Source organism: Ambystoma mexicanum, chromosome 13 (genome assembly GCF_040938575.1).
Source record: "Ambystoma mexicanum isolate Mex_15411 chromosome 13, UKY_AmexF1_1, whole genome shotgun sequence".
Classification (NCBI taxonomy): Eukaryota; Metazoa; Chordata; class Amphibia; order Caudata; family Ambystomatidae; genus Ambystoma; species Ambystoma mexicanum.
In genome coordinates, this window is record NC_090938.1 from 347,150,387 (window position 1) to 347,171,190 (window position 20,804).

At 44.8% G+C, this 20,804-nt stretch overlaps 1 protein-coding gene across 2 annotated transcripts in view; it reads right to left on the minus strand.

Annotated features, from left to right (window-relative positions):
* Positions 1-896: 896 nt before the first annotated feature.
* Positions 897-20,804, minus strand: part of LRP10 (LDL receptor related protein 10) — a 568,013-nt gene continuing 548,105 nt past the window's right edge. For both annotated transcript variants that reach the window (XM_069633857.1, XM_069633858.1), the window contains one exon: positions 897-5,377. In XM_069633857.1, the coding sequence (XP_069489958.1) occupies positions 4,676-5,377 (702 nt within the window). In that variant the 3' untranslated portion in view covers positions 897-4,675. The remainder of the gene's footprint in view (positions 5,378-20,804) is intronic.

Genomic DNA, 20,804 nt, shown 5'->3' on the forward strand with positions numbered 1-20,804 from the left:
TAGTGCACATGCCTGCAACAATTTACTACAAATTGAAAACATTCCATGTGTTTTGTCCCCAAAAACAAATCCGCCGAAAAACACATTTGTTTATACAGAAGCCAAAATAGGTCAGGAAACAAAATGCAGAGCTTAAGTTGATCAATTTGCACGCGTGTATACCCCCCCTCCACCCTATGCTGAGTAAGCTTTTGGCTAACGTTTTGATTGCCAGCATTAATATTTAGGCTGCCCGAGCTCGGTGGTGGGCACAGATTAGGTGCAAACCAATCTCCTTGCCCCCCACGTTTTTCAGGACATGAATGCATACGACATTATAATAATAGACATAGGCTTAATTGGAAGGCCCACTGGTCAAACAAAACCCTCCGACGGTGCGGTGACACAAGCTGAAACCACAAATTCGGCTGATTCGGGCCACAAAGCCGCACCTGTGCTTAAGACTGCTCAACAAGCAAAGGGATCAACTTTACCCTCGAAGACTGTGATGCCTCCGGTCTCCTTTGGGATTTTTGAAGGCGCAGCAAAATCGATCGCTCCTAAACCCAAATTACCAGAAACCCAGTCGACCACCCAAACTTTGAAAGCAGTGACTGGGAAAAGAGTGCCAACTATCAAGAACTCTACACGCACCTAAAAGCCTTGGAAATTCATAAGAAGCGTGATCCCTAATGCAAAGTCAGGCCTATTTACTCTTTCAGACCTGTCTAAACCAGATTTGCAAAAAATTGTTGGTGTCGAGAACAATCTGTCTAGAGGGCCTAGTTGGACTGATGCACCATCCAAAAAAAGATTAAGAGTCGACTCGGCCCCGCAAAGCCCAATGAGTAAATCCAGTTCTACGATTGACATTTGCGACCTCTCCACACACTCTATTGAATCTTTTGACGACACCCCTACAGCTAACTGTCGTCCGGCTACTGAAGCTTCGCAAGATAGATCTACGCAACCTCCAAAATTAGATGTCGCCAGCGGCAAGCTGGCTGACAAAAGGCAAACGGTCCGTGACCAAAGCTCAAAAACCCGGACCACATTGAATCCAAAATACACCAGATATCAAGAAAAGAAACAAGCCCGCACTCCTGCACATGCCTTCGGTCCTTTAAGTTCTGGGCTGACCTCCTTGACCTGTAAATTGAGATTACAAAATCTCCATCGGGAAGATCGCGATCTAAATCTGAATCGTAGTAACGTGATGAAATTGTTTGCTTGTATACCAATGCTTCGCATGATAACGACAGAGGACATTCAAATTGTTGAGTACACCACCGAAAGGCGTTGTGATCAAGTTTTATTACATATCATCTCAACCTCAGTTCGCAACATTATCTTGAATGCTTCTGAAGAATTGCTAGTTTTTGGATTCGACATATCAGTCGAACCAATAAGCAATGATTTTGATTCAGCCGTCTCAAGCGCAAGGAGAATCAACTGCACCAACCAAGAGCAAACACGTGCTGGCTTTCGACGAGCAATGTCAACTGTGGACCCAAAAAGACCTCTTTACAACTGTGTACCACACAAGGTAACCCACAAAGACGCAGCAGACCTGCGTTAGCCATCAGCAACTGCAAACATGGGTGTGCGTGAATTCTTGTCCTGGAATACCAGAGGATTCATCCACCTATTCAATAAATTCGATGAAGATCTAGAAAAGGTCTTTATTATTTGTTTGCAGGAGACATGGCTGAGGGAGCCTCCATCGAGAGATGGGTTTGTGATCTTACTAAATCCTGCAATCAAGAACGCAAACGGGATGCCATCCTCTGGTTTACTGATGATCAGGATAAATACCTGGTGGTGACTTATTGACTCATTCAGTCCGAATCCATTTGTGCAAGGTGCCCTGCTCCAATCCACTGAAGAAAACAACCATACTAGGAAGAATTTGCTCATCTTAAACGGGTATTGGAACCCGGAAAAAATAAGTACTAAATCCTTTCTGGACTCGATAACTTCTTACATTGACAAGGTCCAACTGAACTATAAGAACCTATCAATAATTTGCGCTGGCGACTTAAATTGTTCATGGTTCAAATATGACCATGCCAATCAGTCGTTCGACCTGTTATCGAACGAGGAAGTAACTAGTCTCGGGAACCAGTGGAGCCAAGCATTACGTAATCGCAACTGCGATATGGTAAATGGTCACGTGTCAGGTGACCAACCACTGCATTATACGTGCTCTACCCATAATGCCAGATCAAAAATTGACTACTTCTGGGTCTCTGAAAACTTATTTGAAAACAACATGACGCTTACAATAAGCATCATGCCCAGCAGTGATCCCAATCTTCTGCGGTTGACTTGTATGGTATGAATGGCCAACTGAAAACAGAAAATATGACATCCTAATTTCTGTAAATTCAGGTGGAAATCGTCTTAGGATCGACAGTTCAAAGATCCAAAAACTCAGCCAACAATTCTTGCAAAACGCAGGAAAATCGACCGACTATGCTCCACTGCTCCATGACTATATCACAGTGAAAGTTTCAAATTCCATCATGGGCCTAAAGCACAAACATCAATCGTCTATCATACTTGCTCAAGCCAAACAAGCAATGCGGCGCGATGTGAGATCTCTAAAGAAGTATCGGAACATTAACGACACTGGAACAGCTATAAAAACCGCAATTCAAGCGCGTCGTCAAGTTTACCGTAACTGGTTAAAATCTCAAAAAGTAATAATTGAGCAAGATAGAGAGGAGATTCTAATGAAACATCTAGTCCAGAAGAACTCTCGTGAAATCTGGACCATATTAAAAACAGGCAAATCGAAGCACCTCTCCACTGTATCCAATGCGATTGATGCGGCTCAATGGGAACTTCACTTTGCTAACATCTTTAGCAATCCACTTCACGAATCACCTAATGACTTAGATCACAAGTCGACATCATGGGACCTGAAAATAACCATGGACGACATCAGAACTGCTATACGGACCTTGAAAAATTCTCATGCTGCAGGCCCAGACCTAATCACAAATATGTTAAAAAAGAACGAGGAGCAATGGGCAATCTTTATCGACCATCTGTTCTCTCGATTATCATCTTCAATGACGATTCCTGACTCTTGGCGTAACGCGATAATTGTTCCCATTTACAAAAAGGGCAATCGGGCAGACCCTATCAACTATCACCCCATTGCCCTGTTGGACACGATGGGTAAGATCTTCACCTCTTTTTCGCTCAAAACCAGAGGGGCAAGAAATTAAGGCAACCAGGTATGCTCAGCATCAGGATTTCTCCTTCTTAGCTAATTTCTTGTCCTCTGGTTTTGAGCTTGGGGCAGTGCAGGAGTGGTAGATAGTGCACGATAAACGTGTATATCTATAACGGTCATACTCCTACTCCAAACCGCTTTCCACAGTTTTGATTCTAGCCAGGTAGACGGGTAGCAAAAACTTTCTGAGGGTTGATCAAATGAGGACTAAATTGGGTCAGAATAATAATGCTTATTATTATAATGCCGTATGCATTCATGTCCTGAAAAACGTGGGGGGGCAAGGAGATTTGTTGGCACCTAGTGTGCGCCCACCACCGAGCTCGGTCAGCCTAAATATTAATGCTGGCAATCAAAACGTTAAAGTGCCAAAAGCTTACTCAGCATAGGGTGAAGGAGGTATACACACGTGCAAATTGATCAACTTAAGCTCTGCATTTTGTTTCCTGACCTATTTTGGCTTCTGTATTAACAAATGTGTTTTTCTGTGTGAGAATGTCACCTGCAGCAGCAACCAACAAAAAAGCAGGACAAAAATGATCAACAGAAAAAAAAAAACGTTAAAAGAGGAAAGGTAAATATCACTAAATAAGTCTAAAAGTCATATCAGAATAAAAAAACAATCATAAAAACGTGTGAATAACAAAAAGTGGTCAAAAGGCAGAAAAACAAACAAACCTAAAGTAGAAATGTTGAAATCTTAAGAAACTTCATGGGGAAAAGAAAACCGTCTGCCTAAAGCGAATATTCAAGTGAAATGAAAGGCAACCAATAAGGTTTAACTTGCGTGGGGTATAGAGCCTGCTGCCACTGTCAAAGTAGAACTTCAAATAATGAGTGGCATTATTCAACTCAATAGATCGTTTTTAAGCGGAGTAGGTCTAGCCAGGATCAACATTTGTATTATACACACAGATCTCCACAGCATTTAAATCACTGGTCCCTCTCACCCACATTGGACCCTGTGACCCCCCATTCTCCAGGTCACACATTTTCAGCAGGCACATTAACCAACCGAGGTTCATAACTCCAGTGAGCTACCTTACCAGGATCTAAACCTGTAACCCACAGGTTTCTGCAGCAGGTGAAATACAGCCCTTCCATATCTGATCAACAAATTAAAGTTAAACGTGGAAAAGGAACAGATGTATAAGAGATAAAACGAAATCAGCCAAAAGTGTAAAGTGAGGTAACGCAAGAAAGACCTGGGAGGTGGGTTGGGGAGGTATACGGTTTGTATAAAACGGTAGGTAAGTGTCAGAACCACAAAACCACCCAAGTGCTTTTAAAAGAGTAGGCCGCTCCACCTAGCTCCAAAATTCAGATGTATTGGCAAATGTCAGTAAGGCCGTTGCGTTTAACACCATACTCCCTTCCCAACCCAGCAGACAACATTCCAAGCCCCCAAAGTCTACTGAAAAGGGGAGTGCAGAAATGCTATAATTCTTTTCTTCAGCAGGGCAGCAGTTGGACGTCGTCATCATCAGAACTGTTGTGGACCTCCGATCTAGGTGGGAAAGCCCAGGGTTGGATGTCGGGATGCATCTGCTCTGCTGCCACTTGCTGAGGTGATAAAGCACATGCCTCTGCGAGTGGCAGCAACAGGACGTCGTCATCGTCATCTGCAGGTGGGATGGGATGTGCTGGCAGTAGTATTTCCGGGTCTCCAGTAGACCTGCGTGAGGGCTGTGAAAAGAGGCGGCCCCGTAGGCTTTGGACTACATCAGAGAGAGTGGTGCTAAAGCTAGAGAAGGCTACAATAGTGGGAAGTCCAGCACCCTGGGGCATAGCAGGCTCGTGGACAGGCAGAGGATCTTGAGTATCCAGTGGCACAGGGGGAAGCTTTGTTGGCAGTGGCGGGGCTTGGCTGGTGTTCTCATTTTCTGTGAGGACTGTGACTCCATTGTGGGTGGCAGCGTCATGTTCTGTACCTGAAGTTTCAGTGGTGGGAGGCATTGGCGGTTGTCCCGGGGTGCTTTCAGTGCTCGAAAATGCAGAAGTAACAGTGGATCTAGGTAGAAGGCCCCAACGTCTAAGCCGTCGCAAGACACGTCGGGCATGGCGCCCACGGCGGCGTCTGCGGCTCGGTGCAGCTTGTGATTGGTCTTGCCGTAAGATCTGCAAGAATGCTCTTATATTCCCCAGCACAGAATTCTGTTGGAAGAAAACACAAAATATGTAAATATCAAACTGTCCAAAACACAATTTCTCCACCACCTTTCACAACAGCATTTCAACATGTGCCTCCTCGAATGAAGACTATTCCTTTGAGAGAATCGCTCCATCTTAAAGAGTCCAACCTTGTTCATCGATGTGATATGCTTTATATCAAGTATTGGTTTTCCTTCTCTGCCTTTTGTGAGGTAGTTTTACTAAAGTTCACCTAGGGTAGGACTGTAGAAGAGTCAGGGCCTCATTACGACTTTGGAGGTAGCCATGCCCTTAATAAGGGCATGGCTGCCTCCAAAATCGTGTCCGGGTTCCCTGAATGGGGAAATACCGGGCCATTCCGAGTATGGAGGGCCCCGTATTTCCTCCTTCAGGGAAACCGGGCCCGGTCCTTCCCCATTCCCATTCAAGCCCTCATAGGGCTCAATGGGAATGGGGAGGGAGCCAACAACGGGCCCATTACGAACTGGCCTGTTTGCTCCCTGGTCCCCTCGCGGGACCCGCTATGGACGTCTGGAAAAAACAGACGTCCACAGCGGGACCCGCGAGGGGATCTCATAATACTGCGGAGTGGGTTTAACAGTGCCAGCACCATTACCGGCGCCGTTAAACCCATTCTGCACATGTTATCATGAGGCCCTCACTCTTAGGAGTACAGGGGTCCAACTCTTCGATTTGGTCTGAACTACTGTAGGCTTAGTCTAGGAGTGAGAAGGACTGTAGTCGAGTACTAAGACCATTGCACACACTTATAATCAAGGAAACAAACTGTAGTTCTTAAAAATATGGTTATTATATATACTAGGACAATGTTAAAATCACTACAGTTCAGGTAAGTAAAAATTCACACAGTAACATATATACATTTCGATATTTGCTGTTGCAATACTCCGTTCAGTAGTAGACTTTTAGATGATAAACAGGGAAGTATAGAGTAGCTTCATGATAGCAAATCATTCTTCAACCCCCATTTACTTAAATAGCCATACTGGTAGATAGGCCACTTTTAGGAAATCTTACTTTAGAAGTCCAACCCTATCTAGGGAACGAGTGTCTCAAAAAAGTCAGATGATGGACACTGGGGGACCAGTGACCTTTGGGCAGCAGAACAAAGGAAGGCAGACACCGTCAAAGTTGTCAAATTTCAGAAGCTTTTTCTTAACAAGTAATGTAATTGGACTCAAAGGGTTCAGGGGGGCTAAATGGGCCTCCTGAATGATTTCAACCTCTAGGATGGATGACCTTAGGCCCAGGAGAACACAGTTGGGTCGTCCACCCCAACGTTACTTGGAGAGCTCAGGAGGAGCAAACAGCATTATTCATTCAATTCAATTTGTAATGCGCTGCCTTGGACCCAGAGGCGTGAGGGCGCAAAGACAAGAGAAACTGAACAAAAAACAAAGAGGGATAGCAACAAGTCAGAGCAGTGGAGAAAAACGAGGAACATGAGGTGTGGAACCGACCACATCCGAGAAGTACAAGAGTATTTGATTAATAGAAAAGCAACACAACTACCCAGGTAAGTACCCAGGAGTCAGACAGTACCTTCTATGATGATGAACAATAATTTCACCAGTAGGACCCCACAGTAAGACTACAGCCGCTCTGGGTTGGGTCTCTAGCCTTGGCGGCTGGAGGAGAAACTTTTGGCAGGAGCAGTCAGTCAGTCAGTCAGTCTCGGTCAAAGGGACGACCAGCAGATAATCTTTGCGGCACCTGGTTTTGGAGCCTCGACACAGGCTTTGTAGCAGCAACGGTTGTTACCCGGCAGACTTTCTTCCTTCTCTCGGTCCTCGACTCTTCCGAGGGGACTTCTATGATAGGAATTGAGTCTCTGTAGGCCTAGACAGATGCACACAAGTTTGCAGCCGGAACCACGCTTGATGAGACTATGCACTGCAGCAGTGCCAGGGTATTCAGGTTTTGCAGGCCTGCAAGATAGCACCACTTTGTGGAATGGATCAAACTACAGATGGTCTTGAGACTGGTTAGTTGCACCAGGTCAAGGGAGGAAGTCGTCCAGTCTGGATATTGCCTGTTGCACAGAAGATAGGGCTGGAGCAGCAGCAGTCACTCAGTCGGCTTTGGCGGTAGCTGGAGGTAACTGCAGACATCCTCTTCCTTCTTCGGAATGGATTTTTCAGTGGTCGACTCTGGCTTCAGCATCAAAACTCTCGCCTTTTATGCAGGAACCCAGCCAATGAGCATGCATGCAACATTCAAACTTTGGGTGGTGACGGCCAGTCAGAACTGGATCTAAGCAGACATACTGGAGGACAAAGGCCTGAGGAGTTTCGTTATCCTCCCAGACACACTGGCGTCTCTGGGTGGGCTTCCCAATGGGAGCCCGAAGACAAAGAAGTGAGCATGACACCCCCCACCAAGGTTGGCAGAGGAAGGCTCAAGAAAGGGCAAGAAATCGCAAGTTGGTGAAAAATAAAGAAGATGGACACCATTTTAGGTCAATTGTCCTTTACCGCAGCTGCAACAGCCTGCGGGTAAAAATCACAAAAGCCAGTATACAATATCCATTGGCACCAGCCACTCAGACTTGCCACTGTAACTAGTAAGTTACAGGCGAGGTGAGAAAGGGGATACAATGTGTCCCCTCAGCACTACACATAAGGTGGGGTGTAATGATCTCACAAAAGAAAAGCATTAGTTAGGATAACAAATATCCCCCTTTCCTGGAAACATTGTTATCACAGGAATATAAAAGAAAGCCAAAAAGGAAAGCTCAAGGAGCTACCAGCAACACTACACAGAATATGCTGTGTGCTGCAATAGTAAAATACAGATGCCTCAAAAAGATGGAGGAAAGCAGACTCCATCAAAGATAACCAAAAATGGTTGTCAGAGTCTCTGAAAAATAATCAGTGAGTGAGGAAAAGGTTCTTTCTCACTCAGGAGAGTCCGATCAAAACCCCAAAGTCCAACAAATGTGCTGGGGGACTAAGTGGGGAGAATTACACACAAGATGGACATTCTACCCAACACCTTTCAATAACAATAAAGCTTTCCACACACACTTTAATAACATGGTTGTATTTTTCTTATTACTATCAATTTAAACTGCATAGTTTAAAAAGGTAACCATAAATCAGTCTCTCTCCTGCAGGTGCCCGTCTTCCTTGAACAGATTGACTTAAGTCAAAAAACCATTGATGTCAGTGGCCTCAAATGTCACAGCAGCAAATGGACACTTTAAATTCAATTATGGAATGCAGTCACTGGGAATTAATAGTCCTCACGAGATCTGGAGTTTACATGCACAATGTAAAATATGTGGATTTCACACAAAGTTAAAGTTTCGAAGAACTAGCTAAATGGTGAACAAATGTAGTTTGGTTACATGTTTAATGTGCTCAATCCCCATTTAAAACAGATCAGTGTGTTATCTCTATATTTTTGGTATTATTTTAATTAACGTACTACATAACTATACAAACAGTTTTTCAGCACGCAATACTTTACATGTACCCCCAGCATTTCCTAATAACCAAAGTAGTCTAGTGTATCAATTAACTACCTCCAACCCATTCAGACCCACTCGCCTTTAATTACTAGCCTCATACTAGCTTATTTACGCCATATGCGCATCCAACCTATTGTTTAGCCATGGGTCCTTTGCACATGTACTATGCTAGTCCTGCTAGGTCTACTCTGCCTTGCTTGCAAATAGACAGTAGCTCTACATTATTCAAGCTATTATTTGTGTGACATGCTCAGCTGCCAAATTATAGACCTGTGGTCCCATTTATGAACTCTGCCTTCATAGGTACCTACACTGCATATCTATCCTTGGTCCCCTACGCACACGATATGTACCTCCCACCATTCTACACGGTCCTACTAAGGACACTCCTCCACATAATCACCCTGCAAGACTTCACTATGTTACACGACACACCTCCACTAGCGTCCGCGCACAACCTACCTAAGCAGATTGACATGATCACTAGACCTTGTACCCTATTACAGAGGAACCTCAAATTACGCACGAGACTCCCAAGACTGTACGACCCTCTACCTAAAAAAAAGTTTCAAGTAATGCTACTACTAGCCCTTGCAAAACTACCCATCCACAGCACCCCCTCCAACTGAAGAGCAGACTTTTCTGAGAGCCCACTTCTGCCCCGAAATGCAATCTCAAGGTACAGCCTACACTGCCCCAACCAGCACAGTCTGGGATTAAGGGTGCTCTTATAAATGCCCGCACTATGGTTGCCCACGCAACAGATATAACCGATCTATTACAAAAAAAAAAAAATAGACTTCCTAGTGATCACTGAATCCTGGCTCCACCCCGCAGCTGGTCCAGCAATTATGTTAGCAATCCCAGATGACTACACCCTGATGAGACTAGATCGTACCACCTCACGAGGTGGAGGCCTCGCCATAATAACTAAAACCATCCTTACACAGACTCTCTCCACCCCACAACACTGACTCTTGTGAATCTCTAACCGCCAAGTTAACCATATCCAACACGCAGTCAGTATCCATCCACCTTATATACCGACCTCCAGGCCCTCTAGGATTCTTCAAAGAGGACCTAACAAACATCTTGTCCAACAACCTTAAAAATTCCTCTCAAAGCATCATACTAGGAGATTTTAACCTTGGCTTCAGTGACCCTCTAGACTCCAACGCTACCCTAATCAACAACTCCTTAGAAGAATTAGGTTTTACCCAAAAGATCACAGCTCCCACCCACACCAAAGGTAGAACCCTTGACTGGATTGCCGGGCACAACTGCCCAATCACGGTCACAGCCATAATACCCCAATCTTGGTCTGACCATCATCTGATTATTTTCTCACTAGAGGCATCAGCTCCATTGCTTATTGACAGTATAGCACCAGCGGTCCCCACCAGAAACAAAAGAAATATTACTCCAGAAAACCTTTTCCCTTTGATATTACCCACTATCTCAGACCACACTGATCTCTTCACTATGGTAGATATGTACAACAAAGTGATGTTATCATCCCTTGATGTCATAGCACCATTAAAAATGAGAAAGAGCAAACTTTGCAAACATGTGAATACCTGGTTCACTCCACACCTAAAAGCAATTAGACAAGAGAAACGTCATTGCGAAAAAATATGGAGACTAGATCCATCTGAGACTAACAAGAATAACTTGAGCAAACAAACCACCCTCTATAAAAAAAAGAAATTATCCTTGCTAAACAAACTTCCTACAACCTCCGCATCTCCCAAGCCAAGTCCAATACCAAAGAGCTTTTTGCTATTCTGAAAGAGGTAGAATCCCCTATCCAAACTCCAGACTCCTGCCTCAAGGACAAAAACTGGTGCACAGGCATACAAAATGCTCTGGCCAATAAAATTAGAACCTTACAAACCAAGAACAACAACAAAAAAGACACTCTCCTTACCACCTCGAAATCTAGCAACACTAATGCAACAGCTCTGTTACCCATCTTGACTCCACCTTATGCATCCATCCCCCACTTTAACTTTCGCAAAGTATCCACTATAGAGTTTGAAAAAGTCATCCTTACTCTTAAACCTTCAAACTGCCATGGTGACTTATGCCCAGCGCAACTCATAAAAGATGCAGCTCTCCTTTCATTACCAAACTTATAAATGCATCCTTCATCTCAGGTATCATACCCAATAACCTGAAACAATCCTGGGTCCTCCCACTCCTCAAAAAACAAAATCTAGATCCCCTCGATCCCCACCAACTACCGTCCTATCATCAGAGTGCCATTCCTACTTAAAATCCTTGATAAAATAGCATACCTACAAATCCAACACTACTTTGAATACAACAACCTCCTAGGAGTCCGACAGTCAGGTTTCAGACCCCAACATGTAACTGAGACCGCGCTTGTAGACCTTAAGGCACAAATAGATGAGCTGAGAGACGAGGGCAAGACGGCACTACTGCTGCTCCTTGATCTCTCAGCAGCATTCGATTTGGTCGACCATGAGATCCTCTGCAAGCACTTAGAGACAGCAGCCCACTTCTCCCAAGAGGTAATCGACTGGACTCAGTCTTTTCTCAACAACAGAACAATGCGAGTCTTCTCCCCGTTAGCAGCTGCGGACCCAATACCTATAATTTGCGGTGTGCCATAGGGCTCCTGCGTCTCGCCCACCTTGCACAACATCTTTACAAAGCCCCTTTTCGATGACATTGACGATCTGGGTATCACCTACACAAACTATGCCGATGATATCCAGATCCTCATCCGTTGACGAGGGATTATGACAAGGATTTGGCCTTTGTAAACAGAGTGTACCTCATCATCCAGGCATGGATGGCCTCCCATGGTCTATGCCTGAATGATGACAAAACGGAACTCCTCATCTTGGGCACAACAGCTAACCTTAACAAACTTGGCCAGAACTACTCTTCATTCGAAATTGACAATAATACCATTGCCGTGGCTAAAGAGGTAAAAACCCTTGGCTTCCACTTAGACTCCACACTAACATTAAAAAAACAAGTTAATGCTATGGCCTCTGCCACATCCTATACTTGCAAACTCATCAGAGCAGCCAAACCTTTCCTCTCCTCCAATAATTACATTACCCTAGATAGAGCGTTGATCCTGTCCAAATTGGACTTTTGTAATGCCCTATACGTAGGCAGTAACAAATACATCACAAACAAGATTCAAATCTTGCAAAATAATGCCTTAAGAGCAGCCCTTAGTCTCCCGAAGAAAGGCCACATTTCAGATACTAGAAGATCTGTCAACTGGCTCTCCACGACAGACGAGATCTTCCTTAAATCTGTCTCTATGATCCACAAATGTCTCCACCATTCTGCCCCTCTTTACCTGACAAAGAGATTTACCAGACAAGTTTCCTGCCGCCCCTCCAGAAAGGTCAACTCAAACCTCCTGTTGGTGCCAAGATTCAAATGCACTATGACCGGGGGGAGTAGCTTTCCCATCAAAGCAGCACAACATTGGAACGCTGTACTGCCACCCTTAAGGGAAGACCTTCCTTACATACAATTTAGATCCAATCTTATCCACTGGATCAAAGAACACGACAACGTACTTGCTCCTCTCACCTACCCTATATGCTTAGCTATAACTTGTAAACTTTGTATATTATACTTTCTGTAAATATGATTTATTGTATCTATTCTCAATGATGCGGAAGTGTCCAGTACTGTAACCATAGCTGGATTCCATCCATTTTGCCACATGTAACCTAAGCTATACAATCCTCTTGTTGCTCTTGCGCCTTGCTACCCCTGGGTTAGGTGCGCATTACAAATAAAAACAAACAAACAAAGAAACTACCCTGCAGGTCATTCAAAATTAACATTATGCCAGAGTCTTTGAAGTGATACTGCCTATGAAAACTCTGGAGGTGCATACGGATAATTGGATTGGTCAGTTCCGTAAGCCGAAAGACTTACTGAAGATTTCAGGGGGAGGCTCTGAAGCATGCTCTGGCACAGATTGACGCCCTTTCATGCAAGTTTTTTAATAAGGGCACAGATTATGGCCAGGCTATGCAATGGACAGGCCCCTCTCCAACAAAAAATAGTCAGCAAGTCTACTAGCCCCTGGTTCTTGCAAGATTTGGCCAAAAAAAGGGGACAGTTGAGATCTTTAGAGAAAAAATGAGAAAAATAAAGTAATAAAATAAATCGCACAGGGATCAACCGAGAGTTTGTTAAGATTACCCGAAGGGAATATGGAAAGGCTATTTTCGAGGCCTAATCCAAATTCACGATTGTGAAAATTGATAAAGTGATGAATAGGCCACGGGAACTGTATGCAGTGATCTCCCAGTTTCGAATCCTGGGTGCGCGTGAGCAGCACCAGAATCGTCACAAGTACAGAAGGATGTTTTTAATAACTACTTCATAAATAAAATAGAGCTGATACAAGGAAAGATCACAGAAATTAAACCGCTAGATCTTCAAGATTATCTGGAGATAATAGAGGTTATCAGCCAGGAGTGTACAGAGATTCAGACCAACATAGAGCTGGACGGAGCCCCCAGTGTAGATAGTGGGGTGAGTCAGAAGCTATTTACGTTTACCGAAGTATCTGAGGAGAGGGTGTGTTCCCTGCTTTCTGCCTTGAAGGCAACTAATGATGTGCTTTTTGCCATTCCATCCTCAGTGGCCAAATGAGTAGCCCCAGATATTACTGCATTTATTACGAAGTTTGTTCATAAATCTCTTACATCAGGTGTAGTACACAGATTTTGAAGCAATATGTGGTTACTCCGCTGTTAAAAAAAAAAACTAATCTAGACCCTAAGAATTTTCTGAACTATAGACCAGTACCAGGACGGTCATGGTCATCTAAGATCTTAGAGAAAATTGTGACAGCCCAGATGCAGGAACATATGGCTCGAGAGACCCTGCTAGACCTGTTACAATCCGGATTCTGACCAGGCTTTGTGATGGAGACGACATTGTTGATAGTCTGGGATGACCTGTTGGAAACGACGGATCAGGGGGACATGTCTCTGTTGGTCATGTTAGACCTGTCTGCCACTTTCGAGACGGTAGACCATGGGATCCTATTGAAACGCCTGAGGGAAATTGGAGGGGTGGCGGATAAAGCCCTTAAATGGTTTGAATCTTTTCTCGCCAGAACAGAACAAAGAGTCTGGCTTGGAGATTTTCTATCAGACTCAGTGATACAAAAAATGTGGAGTCCCGCAGGAATCCTCACTTTCCCCACTGCTCTTTAATCTATATGTCAAATTGCTCATGGACATACTGAGGAAGCACTGCATACGCTTTCATTTGTATGCGGATGATACTCAGGTGTTCGTGAGGATACATAATTCAGAGGAGACATATGAGATACTGGAACAGTGCCTATAAGAAGTACAGGCCTGGATGTGCGCTAACCAGTTATTGCTGAATGCTAGCAAAACAGAGGTAGGTTTGTTTTATTTATTTATTTCTAAAGCGCACCTTAACCCATAGGTATCTGGGCTCATTTGGCGGTTACAATTTGGCGTGACCTTATTTGCCTCAAAACAACATCTGCAACATAGGAAGCAGTTACAATCACAAATGCTCTTGGGGACATAGCTGAATTTTGCTAAGAAAATAAAAACATTGGGCTATGTCTGGGAGGATAATATGGGATGTGGAGCTCATGTTGGCGTGAAAGTGCAGATAGCGTTCCACTCCCTACACCTACTGAGACATATCCTACCATTCCTTGCGAATGAAGACAGAGTGGTGGTTATTGGCACACTGGTTAACTCAAGACTGGATTATGGAAATGCACTGTCAAGTATACCAGCCTACCAGCTGCTAAGACTGCAAGTGGCGTGGCCCAAAATGCAGCCGTCAGGCTGGTGTATAGGGTAAAAAAAATCAGCCCCAATCTCCAATTTAAGAAGAGCTTTGCACTGGCTGGCGGTAGAGGAGAGAAATGAGTTTAAAATTCTTTGTCTGGTATTTAAATGTGTCAATAAAACAGCGCCAAGATACTTATCAGACAAAATCAAGAGTTATGTTCCAACTCGGCAGCTGCGCTCAGCGGATCAGAATCTGCTTCAGATACCACGCACTAGGTATGTGAGTAAAGGGGACCGTAGATTTGGTGTCTATGGTCCAAGAGTATGAAATAAAGTACCTAGAGAAATCTGTGAGATCAAAACCCTCCCGGCATTCCGCAGGGCCTTGAAGACTCATCTGTTCTGTTAGAGACCTTGAATTTGAGGCAGTGCAAGCAAACCTTAAACTATTAAAGTGGATAAAGGTAAGATCAATGGTAACTGATACATCAGCACCCAATGACGATTCAATTAGTTCGGTGCGCTATATAAATAATTTCAAAATTCAAAAAATTAGCTTCCTCTAAAATATGGTAAAGTAGATAATATAAGCTTCATTAACAACATTCAAAAACAACGTCCATAATTTACTGTTAACACCTTCAAGTATTCCCGCATTGGCACATGTAGCAGCCCTCATTGACCCAACAGCTTCACAGCTCATTAAGCAGTGTTTAGCCGTTTCAAGTTTGGAGTCCCAGCAAAGCCTGCAATTGTGGAGGGACCGCGGTATAAGTGTAGATGCTCCTGTTATTTCCAGGGACTTGTTAGCATTTATTTTGATCTTTAAATAGTCCCACATCAAAGAGTTACCCACATAATTGTGGATATATTTAGGTTATAACACATGCTGTGAGATGCATTCATGAAACAAAACACAAGTCCTCTTCCTAGTGAGTTTAGTTATCAGTTGATACTGATAATTTTAAAAAATTGTAGTTTTCATGGACAATTTGTGTTGTAGGTATCCCATACTCTGGCCTAGGCCCATAGTCGAGGAATGCCAGTGAATCGCCTTTGCCATTATGTTCACCAGGTTACTATTAGGCATGAGATGGGCCTTAGTACTCCCTGCCTCGAAAATGAAAAAGGTTTAGGGAACCACTAGGGGTGTTAACCAGTTTCCAGTGAATGTTAAGGCAAGACAGTTGGAATCAAATTCGAGGTGAATGAGGTCCACAGAAGCGCGCACAGGGAGTCAAAATAGTTTCTTCAATAATTGAGACTCCAACCTGTTTAGCGTCGCAATGTTACCAAATGCCCAAACCTCAGCGCCATATAAGAGGATCGGTAGGATTGTAACCACATACAGTTGTACCAATATCCAAAGGAGATATCCCCCACCACTTCTGGCCATCTTATACAGTCCTCCTGTACTTGTGACGATTCTGGCGCTGCCGACGCACACCCAGGATTCGAAACTGGGAGATCACTGCATTTGCACATTTTCGCTCAAGATGACATGAGCCAGTTAGCTTCCTATCAAACAACTCTAAGTTATTTGTATTCATCTACTACCTCTAGTTTGTTCCCGTCTAGGCGCCATTCAAAACACTGGGTCTTCACATGATGTGGTGTAAAACTCATGACTTTAGTTTTGTTGGAATTAATAATCAAGGAATTAGAATCAGAATATTCCTTGAGTTTGGACAATGCTGCCTGCAACCCTACAGGAGTAAGGTCTAGCAGGACAATACCGTCCACGTAACCCATCCGCTGAAGCAGAAGGTTTCCCAGTTTTGGTGGAATAGAGATAGGGTTGTGCAATGCTGGTCCCATGTCAGCCAGATATAGATTGTAAAGCCAGGGCGCAAGTATGCACCTGTTTAAGTCCCTGATAAATTGAAATCCAGGGGGATGTCCTACCTGCTTTGTCAAGGCAAACTTTGACTCTAGTGCCATCATGGAATGCGACTATCATGGAGAGGAGCCCTGCTGGGATATTCCAATTAACTAATTTGTGCCAAAGCCTGGGCCCATTAGCCGAGTCTAAGGCAGTGCTGTAGTCTAAAAACGCCACATACACTATTCTTCGAGGAATGCTCCAGGCTTGCTGAATAACCATTAGCAAGGCAGTTGATGGTCGTACTCAAACCCTTCTAAAAGCAAGTCATGTTAAATGGTATTCGATTCAGGCTATCTACCCACTTCCACAGTTTGTCCAGTAATGTGCATGTAAAGATTTATGAAGGTGTGTCCAAAATAGCCAGCAATCGAAAGTTACTGGGATCAGTCCTACTGCCCTTCTTCCAAATAGGCATGATAATGGTGTCCCGCCAAGATGGCGGAATTAACTGAGCTTCCCCAATCCACTGGAATAGCCAGTTGATGACATTGGCCAAATGGTTAGCATCAGCTTTAATCAGAGTACTGCAGATACCATCGGGGCCCGGTGGCCTAGAAGATTTATTTCTCCCAATTAGCTTAAGGACCTCAGTAAGGCCTTTAGAGTACGTCCACCTATTCGCACAAGGGTTCATAGGGATAGCTGCGATGGCTGTCTAACCAAAGTACTACGATATATATTCAACCGATGCATGTTCCTAGACAATGACTACATCACGTGTCAAATGGCAGTATCCCTCAACAATCTTCCAAAACTAGCGAGTATCGTTAGTTATTGCAGAGTCCACCAATAAAATCCAGTTCGTACCTACAGAACCTCAGTCATTTACAGTAGTTTTTAGCCTCCAACCCGCAAGGCATGTTCCGTAGCAGCAACTCCTTACATGATAGATCTCTAAAAAGAGCACAAAGTTCTTTTCTCCTATTAATGGTTGGCTTATCAAACAAGTGTTTAAGGTGCCTAGCGGTAGGCACTCGAGCGAAGGACTTAGAAATAACCGACTAATCACTACACAAAAATCACCAACAGCCTCAGTCGCACGAATATTGGAGCAGTCGAGTGACCTTTCCACACAATCCTCTACATAGGCAAAGAAAGTCAGTTGAGGCTGACACAGCCCTGTCTCTGCTCTACTCTTCAATTTCTGATACTCTTGATGCTCTTGCCCCTGTCATAAGGATCTGTCTGAAGTCCAAAGCCAAGTGCAATTCCTGGTATGACTCCGACCTAGCTACACTTAAACGTAAGTGTAGGGCGGCTGAGAGGAAATGGAGGACTTCTTGTTCATCCTCTGACAAACTGGCCTGTCTGCTCCAAAAGAAACACCAACTCTCTGTCCTCACCAAGAAGAGAATGCACATTCAAGTCTGTGTCTCTGAGGCATCTAACAACTCGGCCGAACTCTTTAAAATTTGCAAGGAGCTGGCCAACCCTGCTGCAGTCTCTACCCCTCCTGTTGCCTCCCATGCTCTTTGCAATGCCCTTGCCTCTCACTTTATCTCAAAAACCCAGGACATCCTGTCGACCCTCTCCACCCCTACCCCTCCTCTCCGTCTGTGCTTGCTGACCCTCCTTCAGCCACCCTCCCACCATCCTTCTCATCCTTTCCTCTTTTCTCCCCTGATGAGGTCACTAGACATGTCGGATCTATGAAAGCCTTGTCTAAACAGGTTCATGCCTGTTCCTCTAAAACCATCAAGAACCACATTGACACCCACGCTCTGGCCCTTGCTGATTTTTTTGCAACCACTCCTTTGCCTCAGGAGCCTTACCCTCCCCTCTGAAGCACTCCCTTGTGCATCCTCTTCTCAAGAAACCCACAGCTTATCCTTCTTGCCTGGATAACTATCGCCCAATTTCCATTACTCCCTTTCTGGGCAAACTCCTGGAAAAGCTGGCCATCTCTATGCTTAACCTTAATTCGGATTCTGTTGGCCGTCTCCATGACCACCAGTCTGGCTTCAGAGCTGCCAGAAGCACGGAAACTGCTCTGCTGAACATCTGAAGATCTGCTCTCCAACCTTTACTCTAACATTCCCTCTGTCCTCATCCTTCTCAATCTCTCTTCTGCCTTCGAAACGGTCAACCATACCATCCTGCTCAACCGTTTCTGTGATAACTTTGGTATCACTGATCAGGCTCTGGCCTGGCTGACCTCTTTCCTCTCTGATCGACCCTCCCAGGTCCAACTTGGGTCCTTCCTATTATCCATCTTCCTCTCTTCCTGTGGTGTTCCCCAAGGGTCTAACATCTCGCCCTTGCTTTTCAACCAGTACCTGGCAACTGTTGCCCACTGCATTGCCATTTTCTGCTCAAATTTCCAGTGCTACGCTCACGGCACTCAACTCATTTTCAGGCTGCCCTCAGCCATCTCCTCTCCCTCTCTCATCTCTGATTGCCTAACTGCCATTCAAGATTGGTGTGCTGCCAATGATCTTTATCTGAATGCCAGCAAGACGGAGATCCTCCTCATCGGCACACCTTCACCATCCTTTCTCTCCACTCTCTGGCCGGCCTCCCTTGGCCCTCCTACTACCCAAACCTGCGAGGCTAAGAACCTTGGGGTCATCTTTGACTCCACACTTTCCTTCTCCGCCCACATCTCTGATGTCTCTAAAAAGTCAAACTTCCAACTGCACCTCCTCAGAGGTACTCTGCCTTTTCTCTCCTTCCCCCAGAAGGTCACTTCTCCCAAGCTCTGGTTCTCTCTAGGTTGGACTATTGTAAAAGCCTCTTTCTAAATCTACCTGCCTCTACTCTCCAGCCTCTGCAACTAATCCAGAACAGGACTGCAAGACTTGTCCTTGGCCTCAAGCCCTGGGGTTGTATCTCTCTAGCGGCTCCCAGTGGATGCAAGGATTAAATTCAAAACCCTCTGCATTGTCCACAAAGCTTTCTGGGGCCTGGGTCCAAAATAACTTCAGGGTATCCCTCCACAAATACCTCCCCTCTTGAGCTCTTCTCTCCTTTACCTCCAACTCCCTCAGGGTCAGTCGTTTTTCAAAGAAACAAGCTGGGGTAGATCAGTCTTCGGCTGAGGCCTCCCTCTGGAACAGTCTCACTGCCACTCTAAAACTTGAGGAGAACCATCTCCGGTTCCGTAAGCACCTCAAGACCTTCCCTCTATGCTTCTGCCTTTGCTCCCCCTCCCCCTGCTGATCTGTTCTCTCTTGGCACCGGGCACCTGGCCACCCTCGGTCCTCTGGGCCCCAGTACCTGCTCACCCTGCCACCCTCCCGCACTGCATCCGGGCCACCCCTTGCACTGGGGTCTGTATCTGTACCCATACAGTCCCCTGCCCCCTTTTTCTTCCTGCAGTTATCAGACCTACCCAGTCTGCTGCCTTAAACTCAGCACTTGCCACTTGCTGGCTGCACTACCACGGTTTGTTGCCTTTATCATTTATTTATTATTAATCGGTTTCTCCTTTGCTCCGCACTTTCTACTTCTCCCCTCTTCCATCCACTTTTACCCTCCCCCCTCTCCCATGCACTGGCACGTTCTCAATGTCACTGGGCCTAGTAAAATCGTTGTTTTGTTCTCCCCTGTTCCCCTCCCTTGCCTTGTCGCGCTCTGAAACACTTATGTACGAGTGCGATAGAAGTAAAATATCAACATCAATAAAGCCAACTACATAGGAGCGCGGACCATCAACAACCTTTGATCGTTCCATGAGACTCAATTCAAGGCGGAATGGAGACTTAGCTCCCCGTCAGCATAATCGGGGGTGACTCACGAGAATTCAGGCTGACCCAGAGGGGCAAATGATCACTCTCCAATTTATGGATCACACCCATATCAATTACCAATGACCTTGAATTCGCGAAAAAAGGCATAAACCAGCATACTGCTTGTTTTTTGTCCGATGTGGGTATACCGTGGGGGACAGTCTGATGGCACAAATCCATTTAGCATCTTAAATCCGCAGGAATACAGGATTCTTACCCACGCCAAATCCCTCTTACAACAACGTGTAAGCAAGTCCTCATCCACCTCTGTAGTCGAGGAGGTTGCGCCGCAGTCTGCAGGGACCAATTCCCTCTGTATCCTGGAATTAAAATCCCCACAAATACATGGGGGTACTTCCAAGATTACACAAGAGGAATGCATTCAATTCAGATGGCACCATCTCATATGGGGTCCTATAGGGTGGATCATAGATGTTCACTATAAGATCTCTATATGTATAAAAGGGTAAAATGTGTGTGTGTGTCTGTTCAAAATGTTGAGCATACTTCCCAACAAGCTACAAACCTG